At 47.7% G+C, this 14,031-nt stretch overlaps 2 protein-coding genes across 7 annotated transcripts in view; one reads left to right on the top strand and one right to left on the bottom strand.

The window, feature by feature from the left end:
* TK2 (thymidine kinase 2) overlaps positions 1–7,954 on the bottom strand; it is a 32,580-nt gene extending 24,626 nt beyond the window's left edge. Inside the window, exons 1-3 of one of the 6 annotated variants that reach the window (XM_044987475.1) lie at positions 7,549–7,953; positions 5,196–5,233; positions 3,934–4,008 (exon numbers count right to left, since the gene is read on the bottom strand). Coding sequence is in view for 4 of the 6 variants with exons in the window: in XM_044987471.1 (XP_044843406.1) it covers positions 3,934–4,008; positions 5,196–5,233; positions 6,793–6,964 (285 nt within the window). In the remaining 2 variants the exon portion in view is untranslated. Of the gene's footprint in view, positions 1–3,933; positions 4,009–5,195; positions 5,234–6,543; positions 6,684–6,792; positions 7,085–7,548 lie in introns of those variants that run through there. The other 5 variants (XM_044987471.1, XM_044987470.1, XM_044987476.1 and 2 more) reach the window with 5 other exon arrangements.
* An 880-nt stretch (positions 7,955–8,834) lies between these two features.
* LOC123349020 (chemokine-like factor) lies at positions 8,835–14,031 on the top strand. The gene is made up of 4 exons (XM_044986756.1): positions 8,835–9,120; positions 9,399–9,557; positions 10,211–10,306; positions 13,762–14,031. Exons 1-4 carry the CDS (start codon positions 9,058–9,060, stop codon positions 13,864–13,866), a joined length of 423 nt encoding a protein of 140 aa, XP_044842691.1. The 5' UTR covers positions 8,835–9,057; the 3' UTR covers positions 13,867–14,031.

The raw sequence follows: 14,031 nt of genomic DNA, 5'->3' as shown, positions 1-14,031 counted from the left end.
AGCGCGTACGCGGTGACATACGTACAGGATGCCATGTGGCCCAGGAGGCGGAGGCAGGATCGCACCGTCGTGGTAGGAAAGGTGACGAGGCCTCGAATGACGGAGACCAGTGTCTGGTGCCGAGATCGCGGTAGGCAGGCCCTGGCCAACTTGGAGTCGAGAACCGCTCCAATGAACTCCATCCGCAGCGACGGAATTAAGGAGGACTTCTCGGCATTGATGAGAAGACCGAGCCGTTGAAATAGAGACAGGATTTCTGTCATCTGGTCCATTATCAGCCGCCGAGACGTTCCGCGAACCAGCCAGTCGTCGAGATACGGGTAGACGTGTATATGACGACGGCGGAGGGCTGCGGCAACCACTGCCATGCACTTGGTAAACACCCTCGGTGCGGTGGATAGGCCGAATGGTAACACCGCGAACTGGTAGTGTGCGTTGTTGACCACGAAACGTAGGTAGCGTCGATGGGGAGGGTAGATCGCGACATGGAAGTACGCGTCCTTCATGTCGAGGGCGGCAAACCAGTCTCCCGGATCCAGAGAGGGAATGATGGTCCCCAGGGTGACCATGCGAAACTTGGGCTTGAGCAGATACTTGTTCAGCTCTCGAAGGTCCAGGATAGGACGTAGCCCTCCTTTCGCTTTGGGGATGAGAAAATATCGGGAATAGAATCCCCTGCCCCGCCTGTCTTGAGGCACTGCCTCTATGGCACCCACGCTCAACAGAGTCTGGACCTCTTGTAAGAGGAGTTGCTCGTGAGAGGGGTCCCTGAAGAGGGACTGGGAGGGTGGGTGGGAAGGGGGGGCGAAACAAACTGAAGGCGGTATCCCGATTGGACTGTTTGAAGCACCCAGTTGTCCGTTGTTATTTGGGACCACGCCGAAAAGAAATGGGAAAGGTGGTTGTAAAACAAAAGGGTAGGATCCGGTAGGAAGAGTGATGGGCCGTCCTCGGGCGTCCCATCAAAAGGCCTGTTTGGACCCTGGAGGGGCCTTGGAAGGGGCCTGGGCCTGGTTGCGTCTGTTGCCGGATGGTCGACGGCGATTTTGGCCAGGCCGCCTGCTGTTGTAGGGACGGTACCGTGGCTGACTGAAAGGCCGGGAGGGTTGCTGCCTGAAGGATCTGCGCTGTGTTGCCGGTGTATGCATCCCGAGAGTGCGGATGGCTATGCGACCGTCCTTCAGGGTCTGGACCCGGGAATCAGTTTTTTCCGAGAACAGACCCTGAGTATCAAAAGGCAGGTCCTGCAGCGTGTACTGCACCTCCGGTGGTAGGGTGGAGGACTGCAGCCAGGAGATGCGCCTCATAGTCACTCCTGAGGCCAGGGTCCTTGCTCCCGAGTCCGCGGAGTCAAGAGCGGCCTGGATGGAGGACCTGGAAGATTTTTTCCCTTCGTCCAACAGCGCCGAGAACTCCTGGCGGGAGGCTGTTGGGAGCAGTTCTGTAAACTTCGCCAGGGACACCATGATGTCATAGGCGTACCTGGCAAGGAGAGCCATCTGATTGGCGATCCGAAGTTGCAGACTGCCAGCAGAGTAGACCTTGCGGCCCAACAGATCCATCCGCCTCGCCTCCTTAGACTTCGGCGCTGGGGCGGGCTGACCATGCCTCTCCCTGTCGTTGACCGACTGTATGACCAACGAGTCTGGGGCCGAGTATACAGATACTCATATCCCGTGGGGGGGACGGAGTACTTTCGCTCGACCCCGCGGGCAGTAGAAGGGACGGACGCCGGTGACTGCCAGATTGTCGTGGCGTTCTTTTGGATCGTACGGATGAACGGTAAGGCCACCCGTACTGGAGCCTCCGCTCCAATGACGTTCGTCACTGGGTCCTCGTCCTCCTGGACCTCCGCCACGGGGAGATCGATGGCCTTTGCCACGCGGCGAAGCAGGTCTTGGTGGGTCCTCATGTCTATTGGTGGAGGATCTGTGGCAGATTCTCCGGCCACCGCCTCGTCAGGTGACGACAACGAGGATAAGCCCTGGACTACAGCCTCCGTAGATGGATCTTCTAACGGTTGGTCGGCTGGCTCGGGCTGAGGATGCCTCTGGGGGTCAGGCGGTATCGAAACCGAACCCGGTGGCGAAGGGGGCGGTCTACTTATGGTGGTCTCTGGTACCCTGCGCTCGGAGGCAGGGGCCCTTGGAGGGAAAGGCACCCCCTGAGTCTCGTATTGGGCCCAGGGGACCCAGAAGTCCCACTGCTGTGCCCCCTGAGGTTGACCATGCGGAGCAGGCGGAAGGTGCCCGTTGCTGCCTGCCCCGGAAGCGACCGACGCGGGGCGAGATGGCCATGGGGGTGCAGAGGCGCTGATGGACTGCGCCATCGAAAGTGGCAGCCTGTCCCCGGACGGTGCCGAGGATCGGTGCCTGTCGTCACGGTACCGGGATGGTGACCGAGACCAACGTCCGCCGCGGTGCCGGGAGCTCGACCTGGATCTGGACCGGCGGTGCCGGGAGCGGCTGCGAGAGTCACGGTGCCGGGAACGGTACCGGGAAGCGGACCTCCGTCGGTGCCGACGCGAAGGCGATCGGGACCTGGAGCGACGCCGGGAGTGCGACCGGTACCGCGATGTTGAACGGTACCGGGACTGCGACCGGCGTCGAGACGGCGACCGGTACCGCGATGGTGAGCGGTGCCGGGATCTTGAGCGGCGGGACGGTGACCTTCGTCGGGACCGGGAACAAGACCGGGAGCGCCGTCTGTGCCGTCCGTCCGGAGAAGGGGGCCGAATCATTGCCGGCTTTCCCGCCGATACAACAGCCCGCACCGGCGGTGCCGGGGAGCTCGGTGCTTCTGTGAGCTCTATGAGCTCCCGCGCCGTTGAGAAGGTCTCAGGCGTGGATGGCAGCTGCAGCTCAACCGCGGTCGGCGCCGGGGAGCATGGCGGTGCCGGACTCGATGGCCCTTGCGGCGCCGGAGTCAACGGCTCGGTGCACGGCCACAGCCGGTACCGGAGGCGGTGGAGGTGGCTGGGTGATAGGACCCTCAGCATGGGTCTTTGCAGCTGTTTTCGCCGGCTTACGCTTCCTGGATGGTGAGAGGGAGCGGTGCCGGGTCGCCGGTGCCGCTGGCTGAGGTCGAGGAGCCTCGGTGCCGGAGCGGCTCGGGGCCACCGGTGCGCTACGCGCCGATGAAGCCCTCGGTGCCGGCGCGGTCGGTGCCGGGGGCTGGAGCGATGCCTCCATCAGGAGCTGCTTCAGGCGAATGTCCCGCTCCTTACGCGTCCGGGGCTTAAATGCCGAACACATAGGGCACTTATCTGTCCTGTGACTCTCCCCGAGGCAACGGAGACAGGAGTCGTGCGGATCCCCGACTGGCATATGCCGCTGGCAAGATGCGCAGGGCTTAAAGCCCGGTGCCTTGGGCATGAGCCCGCACCGGTAGAGGAAAAGGGGGGAAAATCCCCCTTATCCTTATCCTAAAACTATCTAACTAACTGAACGAACTATCTACACTAAGTAATGAAACAACTATGTACAGAAAAAGTAGCGAGAGCTAGGGTTGTGGAGGACAGAGAGCACTCCACAGTTCCAACTGGCCGTCACGTGCGGTAAGAAGGAACTGAGGAGCGGACGGGCCGGCTGGGGTATATAACAGGCGCCATAGTGGCGCCACTCCAGGGGGCGCCAGCCGGCCCGCTGGAGTTGCTAGGGTAAAAATGTTCCGAAGAGCCGTGCACGCGCGGCGCGCACACACCTGACTGGAATGCATAGGAGCAATCACTCGAAGAAGAATTATTGTTTTTAAACTTCTGAGACTATTGCTAAGAGTTTAAAAATTAGAAAATGTTTGACAGTGTGCCTTTAAATTTATCTTACTCTCATTTAATCTTGGGAAATACTGCAGTAGACTTGAATACTGTCAATGCTATAAATAGAAAAACTTTTGTTGACCTGATTGAACATTAAGACATTTCAAGCCCCATACCTCAATGCTGGTAGTTTTGGCAAAATAATCCAGGCATGTTGTTTTTCCACTTGCAATATTCCCCTCAACACAGATCTGGTGAAAGAGGACATCTATCTTTCAATACTAAATGAATGCTACTGCAAAGAAATAACTGACAGCAAATGTAGAAACACATACTTATAGCCTAAAAATAATCCATTAGCATTATAAATCCACTAGAGCAAATTCTAGTGTCAATATAGTTAAGGCATTTCCAAGAGAACACCTAAACTTCAAGAGTTCGGGTCTTGATTCACTATTGCATTGTAGAAGCTTTACAATGGAGTGACATGTTGAAAGGAATGGAGTTTTGTGCTGGAATAAACATGGAACAACACAGTGGGGAATCAGACCTTTAATGTCTAAAGATATAAGTTGCCAGTACAGTTTTGGGCCTTACGTGTGCAAACTGATACATATTGGCTTCAACTGGACAGATTTTCAAAATCCTGTTTGCAACTGCACATCTGCACCCAGTCCCATATGCCCTGTTATAGTTAGTGTGGCTATTAAGATAATAAGAGTTTGATTCAACGCCTGCAGGCTTTGGGCTACTGGATCTGCACCACCCAATCCGAACTCCCTACCACAACATCCTTTCCAGAAGTGCAGAACCCCTTTCCATGGCACGCAGGGTTGCACAGGTTTCCCTGCAGTGCTGCTGCACCTTTTACAGCACCCATTACACAGCCATCCACACTGTTAAATTTCACCCCAAAAGGCCTTACGCTGACTTTGAATACAATTTACTGTACATTAAATGTTATCACTTCTACACCCATAAATAGATTTTTTCTCAGGCAAATTACAATTTCTTTTAGCCATCCAGGGTTCTAAAATGAGTGAAAAGTATTTTGTCTAACCATCTACTAATAGTTCATAAAATAATTAGATTTAAAACACCATGAATTGAGTACTTAGAATTTACAGCCAAAATACTTGTAATGTAAATGAAGGAGGCTACATTCAGAATGCTGACTATTACTTCTGTGGCCCTGACCAAGCGACTTGTGTTCCACATGAGCAGCCCCTGCATGAAATCCTCTTGATTTTCTTTTAAGTTACCTCAATGATTTCAGCAAGGGTCTGCCTGCCTGGAACAAAATGCAGGATAAGACTCTAGATTCGTGCACCAGCTCACACTAAGACCCAGTCATTAGCCTTTGGACATTTCCATAATATAATTATATTGCAATAATAATATACTAAATACATTTTTCTGAGCAAAATATTATACTTACAACTGTCTTTTTCTCTCCTTCATTAATGAGGTGTTTATCTAGAACAGGAAGAAACACGGTTAGAAGAACTAGGAAACTGCTCTTAGACTGTATATCCAAGCCACTATCAGGACTCTTGTAAGAATGAATATATTAATGAGTTTTAGGTATAGGAGTTATAAGTTACAGTAAACATGTTACATTAAACTCCCATGGCTATAATTCATATGCTTTACTTTATATTTATACACTACAAGTAGTCAAATGGCTGGCTCCTACCTTCATTGAGTAGGATTATTTATTATGTATGGTTGTTTCTTTGTTAGTTCTTATTTTCACCATAAGAAAATAGGCCCCAAACCTGCAATGAATTATTGGCAGATCCTTGTGCCTGAACAAAGCACCATAGACTTCACAGTCAGCAGAGATCTCTGCAGGATCTGGAACTTAGATACTAAGGAGACATTTTCAATTTAAAAGTCACTCGTCCATCTAAAAATTTGTAGCTACTATTGTTACAAGTAACATCTAAGATAAACTATCACTGAAAAGAGTAGAGAAAAACAGATACTATGCACCTTTGACAGAACTTTGTGTGCAGAACGACAAACCACAGTTCCACAATTCAAACAGGTAGTGCAGATTCCAGAGCCTGTGCAAAGTCAGGTTCTCTCAGTTTGGGCTTCTCTCACAGTGGAGGGAAACCATATTAAAATCAGGGAATTTTGTGATTGTAAAAAAAAAATTTTCAATTGATAGGAGACTCAGAACAGGTATAATTAAAACTACTTTTAACTTGTTTTCTGAAATTGACTGGATTGCAATTTGATAATGTCCCTTTACAATGTTCACTGCACCTTTGTTCACTGTGTATAGGTGACCAAGGACTCAGGGCATTTAATTACAGTATATTGTTCATGTGTGCATCTTAATAGAGAAGTAGAGATGGATACTTGCTTTACAAGTACTGACTAGTGCCATAAAAGGGTTTTGAAAGTTCCTGATTGCTCAACATTTCAAAAACTGCCTCTTCCTTTCTACTACAAAAACAAACAAACAAAAAAAGCCACAGTTCATCCTGTTTTCTAGAAATGAAGAGTAGGGGATATATTTGCAAGGCATGAAACTTTTTCAATATATTGCATTTCATTTTGTTTTTAAAACTTCCCCATTTGGCAGGTGGGTTCCTCCTTCGTAATTCCTCCTTCATGAGTAATCTGCGGGAGGCCAAACACTAATAGAGGCTGCCTATTGCGATCAGCAGATTTAATGTACATACTTAAGAAAAGATAAATCAAGGACCACAGCAACAATGTTTAATAAACGACCGCCACCATAGCCACTAGATCAAATGCATTTTCTCAAATACCTTTCAAATAAGCATCAGCTATTTCTTTGTGAAAAGCAATAACCATCAACCTATTTCGGGGAATGAAGTGGCGTTTGTTTTTTCTCTCTCTCTCTCTCTCTCTCTCCAGTACTTTCATCTCAAATAATAAATCTACTGAGAGACAGCGCGAGAGATTCCTGATGCTCCAAATACCAGGGCACAAGGGTGGCATCAATAATCTTTTTAAACACAACTAAACGGTTCATGCTGCAGAAGTACCAGACGTACATGAGGCATCCTGGGAGCAGCCGGCCATGCAGAGGCTGCGATGACCCATCAGTGGAAGTAGCAAGTGCTTCCGCTGGCGCTTCCAGCTACAAAACCCGAGGCCAGCTTGAGCGCCCCTGGTACACTGAGGGCTTAGGAGAGGCCGGATCCACAACGATTTCAATAACCACATGGCCCATCTCCGATAGCTCTGAGCTCTAAGATTTAGGTATAAGACTCGACCCGCATAGAGCTTCCCGGATCCCAACAGGTCGCATTTCCGCTGCTGTAATGTTTTGCTTCCTGTATGATCCCACCTCCGCTACTGTATTAAGCACTGAGCAATGCATTGAGCAACCAGGCTTGACAAAGTACTGCCGGAAGCCTTCCAGCCTGGCCCTTAAAGACACAGTGCACACTAATAATGCGCCTGTTTTATAAGTTTATTTCTTACGTTTTGGCAGATGCTCATTCATTCAAGAAGGTGGTTGCAGTAAAAATTCTGCTTAAGTTAAAAACAGCAACACAGGCTATTCAAACTAAGAACTGACGTGCTGTTCACCCTGCCTGGGGCTTCTTTACTTTTTTGCAACTCAGGCTGGACAATGAAAATAAATTAGTCAGTTTCATTTTGTTGCTAGTCAATTTCACGTTCTAGTTTTCTTACAGGAGCAACAGCGCGGCAATGCTTCCATTGCAGGGCCTGCAGGGGAACCTATCTGCGTTGGTATCCAAGTCACTTGTTCCCTATCTGCTAATGGAACCTATATACAGTACCTGATAAATGGTGAACGCAGTGCACTTGTAGGGACTACGAGAGAGTTGCAGGAAGTTGGCTTTACGCGGGCGGGGGGAGGAGGCTGCAGAGTTTCAGGGGGGTTGTTTATACAGGAGGTGGAGGATTGTAGGAAGTTGGCTTTGCGGGGGGAGGGCTGGAGAGTGGGAAGGGGTTAGCTATACACGGGTGGGGGGCTGGAATGTTGCAGGGGGTGTTTACAGGAGGTGGAGGGTGGTAGGAAGTTGGCTCTATGGGGGGCTGAAAGGGGTTAGCTGTACAGGGGTGGAGGTCTGGAGGCGGGGTAGTATGAAGTTGGCTCTATGGCGATGGAGAGTGGGAGGGGGTTAGCTATACAGGGGTGGGGGGATGGAGAGTTGGGGGGTTTATACAGGAAGTGGAGGGTTGTGGGAAGCTGGCTCTGCGGGAGGGGGTTAGCTATAGAGGGGGCTGGAGAATGGGGGGGTTAGCTATACAGGGGTGGGGGGGTTATACAGGAGGTGGAGGGTTGTGGGAAGCTGGCTCTGCGGGGGGGAGGGGGTTAGCTATGGAGGGGCTGGAGAGTGGGGGGGGTTAGCTATACAGGGGTGGGGGGTTATACAGGAGGTGGAGGGTTGTGGGAAGCTGGCTCTGCGGGGGGAGGGGGTTAGCTATAGAGTAGTGGGGCTGGAGAGTGGGTGGGTTAGCTATACATAGAGGGGGCTGGAGAATGGGAGAGGGTTAGCTATACAGGGGTGGGGGGTTATACAGGAGGTGGAGGGTTGTGGGAAGCTGGCTCTGCGGGGGGGGGAGGGGATTAGCTATAGGGGGGGCTGGAGAGTGGGGGGGTTAGCTATACAGGGCTGGGGGGTTATACAGGAGGTGGAGGGTTGTGGGAAGCTGGCTCTGCGGGGGGAGGGGGTTAGCTATAGAGGGGGCTGGAGAGTGGGAGGGGGTTAGCTATACAGGGGTGGGGGGTTATACAGGAGGTGGAGGGTTGTGGGAAGCTGGCTCTGCGGGGGGAGGAGATTAGCTGTAGGGGGGGCTGGAGAGTGGGAGGGGGTTAGCTATACAGGGGTGGGGGTTTATACAGGAGGTGGAGGGTTGTGGGAAGCTGGCTCTGCGGGGGGAGGGGGTTAGCTGTAGGGGGGCGCTGGAGAGTGGGAGGGGGTTAGCTATACAGGGGTGGGGGGGTTATACAGGAGGTGGAGGGTTGTGGGAAGCTGGCTCTGCGGGGGGGAGGGGGTTAGCTATAGGGGGGCTGGAGAGGGGGGGTTAGCTATACAGGGCTGGGGGGGCTGTCTGGAGTTGGCATACAGAGGTGGGGGCTGGAGAGTGGGCAGCAGCAGGCTGGCTGTGCCTCAGGGCTGGGTTTAGGTGGAGCTGCACGAGCGACCCTGGTCTCCCCTGCCCAACCCCTTCTGTGCGCGCGGGCCGCTCAGACGCGCGCGCGCCCAACGGCCGCTGGCGTTGGTTCCGGCACCGCCCCGCAGCAGCAGCAGCCGCCGCCCGGTCCCGCGCCCCCGCGCGCCATGGTGGAGGTGAACACCGGCTACCCCCGCTCCCTGCCGGGGGCGCTGAAAATCGCCCGCCTGGTACGAGGACAGGCTGGCTGGGCGGAGGCGCCGGGCGAGCCCCTGGGGCGCGGGCGGGGCGGGCCGAGCGGTGCGCAGCGCCCACTGCCGTCCGCTAAACCCCCCTGAAGTAAATTAAGTGTCCCAGTGGCTGTAATGGGCTTCAAGTCGGTCCCTGAATGAGCAGAGACGGGGCCAGCGCGGGGCCGGGCAGCCTGGCACGGGGTACAGAGCAACATGCTGACCCCATGCTCAAATGCCCGTGGAGGACGTTAGTAATTCTGCCGTTATTCTTCCAGGTTGTTGCATTTGTAACATTCGTCTGTTTTGCTGCCTCGAAATCCCATGAAGCCTTTATAGCACTTGCAGTCATGGAATTTGTCATCACTGTGTTATTCTTTCTGCTCTACTTGCTCAAACTAGATAAAAAGATGAAATTCTTCTTTTGGCCTTTAGCTGTAAGTATTGATTTGTATCTTTTAAAATGCAAGTGTGTGTGTGTATGTGTTTCGTGATTTATGCATAAAAACAAGTGTTGTGCTAGTGCCTAATTAATTAACAGTTGTGAACAGGCTCCATATTATTTCCAAAAAATGTAAGCACCAGTTCTGCAAAGGTAAGATGCAGCTACTGTACAGTTCTGCCTAGGGAAAAAGATCATAATCGCTCTCTTGTATTAATTCTTTTGTTTTAAATTGAGCTAATCTTTTAAATAATGAATATATTAGCATTACAAAAATTCTCACTACTAACAATATCAAATGAATAAAACACCCAGACATAAAATTCATAGTGTAGACCAGGGCTCAGACAAAGGGGGGTATTTCAGGAATGCAATTTTTAGTATCATGCCACTTGGTGTCACTCTAGATTAGATTTGGACATTACCTAATCCCATTTCAGTGGCAAAAAGATTTTGTTTCTTGGCAGGTAATAACAACGTTGGGAATATTTGCAATCATTTAATGTTTTTAAGCATGACAAATATATTTTTTCACTGACTTCCTTCAAGGAGTAAAATAAGACTGCTATATGCTGCAAGTACACATTTCAGTATTTGTTAGCCATGTACTTTAATGAAAGTTAATTATGTTTTATAATATATTTTCAGGATATTTTCAACTCATTGATTGCAGTTTTGTTCTTTATCATTGTGTGCCTGTGTGCAATAATAATCAAGACTACGACTGGGACTCTGGTTGGAGGAGTAAGTAGGGGAATTTATAGTGGTTAATAATAAATTATACTATTAAAATTGAGATGGCTTAAATGTTTAAATATTTAGTTATTCTTGTGTAACAAATATTACTGTTTTTTTCCTCAAAATAAATCTGTCCTAATTTTTGACATTTTAAAATATGTCAAACAATAAAAACAGGAACTCACACACTGAGTTCTTCATACATACAGCTATGAGCCATAGTGTGCAAAGCTGTCATTTTGTTCCAGTGCTGACAACTGAAGCAAATTAAAAGAAAGTTTTACAAATATTCCAAAATAAGTGACTGTGCTGGATTGATTAAACATTTGATAGGATTGGCTCCTGTGTGAGCAATCTCTAGAATTTAAAGTTGAGTTAAAAGCTACAGCAGCAGAAAGCACTGCACATATTCAGGATAAAAAGATTGAGGACTTATTATTGGCTGCCACGATGCAGGAGATTAAAGCCAAGCCTAATAAAACAGATATTTGGGCAAAATGAATAAGGATATTACAATTGCCAGGAGGGAGAGAAGCAGATTCTCTCTCCCCACCCCTTACACACTTGAGAAATTGTTTTTACAAATCTGGATTTAGTCATGTCCAAAGACCCCGTTCATCCTATTATGAGCAGGTTGTTTACTAAAACTAAAACAACAAACTCCCATTCTAAAAGAAATGAAATCTTCACTAGTACACTTAAGACAAAGTAATGCATTTTAGCAGTAACCATGTCACAGAAAGGGGGTGCACTTAAGAAAAAACACCAGATTCTTTTCAGATCTGAGTCCAGGCACTCAGGCCAAGTGATATGCACTGAAATAGTAAAGGATAGTTCCTCCTGGGTGACAGCTAAGACACAAGCATTCTTTTTCTATCTAACAGAGAATGACCATGTCAAATAACGAAATCTTGGGGGAGTGAACATTCTGAAGAAAAACTGAAAAAGGCCCAAATTGCATAATATAAATAATGGTTGTGCACGACTTGCTGAGAGTGAACTAGAGCAATTGAAAAAGGTTCTTGGATTGTTTTGTCTTTGAGAACATAAGAAACTATAATTTTTAGTCAGAAGTGTTTACCTTGTTTCTCTGGCATTTGCTTTCCAAATGTGTCTCATGATTAAATATAAAGGGCTAGATTCTTAGCTGATGTTAATTAGCAAAGCTAATTACCAATTTTTCTTGCCTACATTCAAGAAAGAGGAATGAGGTGAATTATTGTCTCCTTCAGATAATGTTCACCAATGATTTATTATTACTAAATTACTATTATTTTGAAACTGTTCATATTGTGTATCAAATAGAGTTGAAAAGTTAGAATTCTAGATGACATGTTTTAGAATGCATCTCATTTGAACTGCATTTGCTAAATTACCTTTACTATCTTAAATATTAGACATCCTGTGTGTTATCATTTGATACAGGAACATCTGAGTAAAGAGTCAGTACTTCTCCCCTCCCTTCAAGTACAAATGGAGGACTGTCACATGAAGAAATGAGTAATAAGCAGATAAAGTGTAAAAGCAGAGCAAATCTTAAAATATAGCGTTACAGATTATCATATTTAGCTAATTTGAAAAAGAATACTTAGTTTTGTTTTGTTTTTGCTAAAGATGACAACAAAACAGTTTTTAAAGCATGCTTGTGATCATGGTCCATTCCAGTGTTTATAACTAAAATTAGAGAAAATACTGCCACCCAAAGAACAGATTATCTAGAAGTGGTTTATGTAACTGTGTAGTTTAGCACACAAAGCATCTAACAGGACTCCAAGTGATACTGAGAGTGTGTGCGCCCCTAGCTGGAGAAGTAATTTCCAGCTTGAGTAGATGTATGTGAGTTAGCTCTGAGACCAGAGTTTTAGCCACAGTGGTACAAGATGTGGCATGGGCTAGCTGCCGAAGTACCTAGGATCTTGGCAGGATCATACTTGGGATGGCTAGCCCATCACACTCTCCACACCGGTGCAGCTACACTAGTTAGCATGCTAGCACATGTATGCTACATCTCTAGCTCAAGTATAGACGTGGTCTTAAATTGCTAATATACAGTAACAAAGAGGCGCTTAGTGCTGCTAGTTGGGTTGGTGATCAAAGGGTACCTGTTAACTTGAGTGACTGCTGTGCAGATATGAGCAGCCACACTGCAAAGCCATACTCAAGTTACTGCATATTTCTACCCAGCAGCTGGGAGGTGTGATTCCCAGCATGGGTAAATGCACACATGCTAGCTCAGCTCAAATTAGCACCTAAAAATAGCAGCATGGTTGCAGTGGCACAAGCAGTGCCTCAGGCTAGCCACCCCAGTATGTACCCATGGAGTCGGGGGGATTGTACTTGCTCGGCTAGCCTGAGCTGCTACCTGTGCTGCTGTGGGTACATTACTAGTTGTTGTGCACTAGTTCAGAGCTAATATGTATGTCTACTCGAGCTGGGATTCACACCTCCTAGCTGCTGTGTACCCATACCCACTGTGCCCTCACTGGTACCCCACTCATCCACATGTGTTGCTAGACCTCTGGGGAGTATATCCCAAGGTTGCTGTGATGAGCAGAGCTGCTCCATGATTTTTTCCCTAGTGAATTGTGGGAAGGCATTGAAGGAACTATCATCACTTTAGGGATTTGACTTCTTCACTGAAAAATGGGTGGGTTACCAGCCCAAGTTAAAGTGGCACCCGAGGTCTAGCCTGTACCCCCAGCCAGACCACCTAGCACAGGTTTAAAGCATCACCAAACTTGGTGCTTTATGTGTGGACAGGCAGAGGCTTAGGTCAACACCCACATAAGAACCCAAGTTAACTCTGCAGCAAAGACATTGCTAAACAGGACTCTTAGGTGACACTTGTTTTGCTTCCTTGTGACTGAAATTTTATAATGAGTTAGCCCCACATTTTAATAACAAGTATTCACATTTTAAACATTAAATAGGTAACTTCTTGTCAATTCAGGTTTTTCACTTCAAAACTTCTGAAAGAGAAAAATATCTTTTTCTTCTAGCCTTGCATCTGCAAACACTGTGTTTACTGCAGTCCAAAACCATTAAGTAGATCATCCCTTACACAGACATAAGAGATTTGGTTCTGGAGGAAAGCATAATCTCACATAAAGAAGCATGTCTGTAGTCTGGTTTCCATGGAGACTGAGTCACTTCCTATTCTGAGATGACAGATGAAGGGCAAGCAAGGTCAGGGTGAAGATGATTGCCAGAGCATAAGGGGAAAGTCATTTAATGAGAGATTGCAGCATATCTGACCTAAAGTATGGAGAACACTGAATTTCTCAATCATCACAAATCAAATATCCAGAAACATTTAGAAGGGCAGGACCAATTTAGTGATCTGTAGCAACTGCATCTGCTCAGAATTGGTAATGAATGAGTTATTACAATGAAAGGTAAAGACGATAAACAACTAACTGTGATGTGCATAGGAGGAAACAGAGTTTTCTTTTTATTTGCAGGTCTTTGGTCTTCTGTTGGTTGTTCTTTGTATTGCAGATTCTGTTCTTCTTTTCAAGAAGATTACATTTAATAAGCCAAGAGGAAGGAATGTTATTACCAGATAAGAATGACCAATTTACCAAGAGACTGATTTATTCTCCACTTTAAATGCCTATTGATTAATAGGATACTTGTTTCTTTATTAGCCTATGTATTTTTCTTAAAGGGTTTAACATGTTCATCTTAGAATGACTATTTTCCTGTGTGTTTTTTTAATTAGTTTACTTTTT

This window comes from Mauremys mutica, chromosome 14 (assembly GCF_020497125.1).
Source record: "Mauremys mutica isolate MM-2020 ecotype Southern chromosome 14, ASM2049712v1, whole genome shotgun sequence".
Taxonomy (NCBI): Eukaryota; Metazoa; Chordata; order Testudines; family Geoemydidae; genus Mauremys; species Mauremys mutica.
This window is presented reverse-complemented; position numbering and strand designations above follow the sequence as displayed.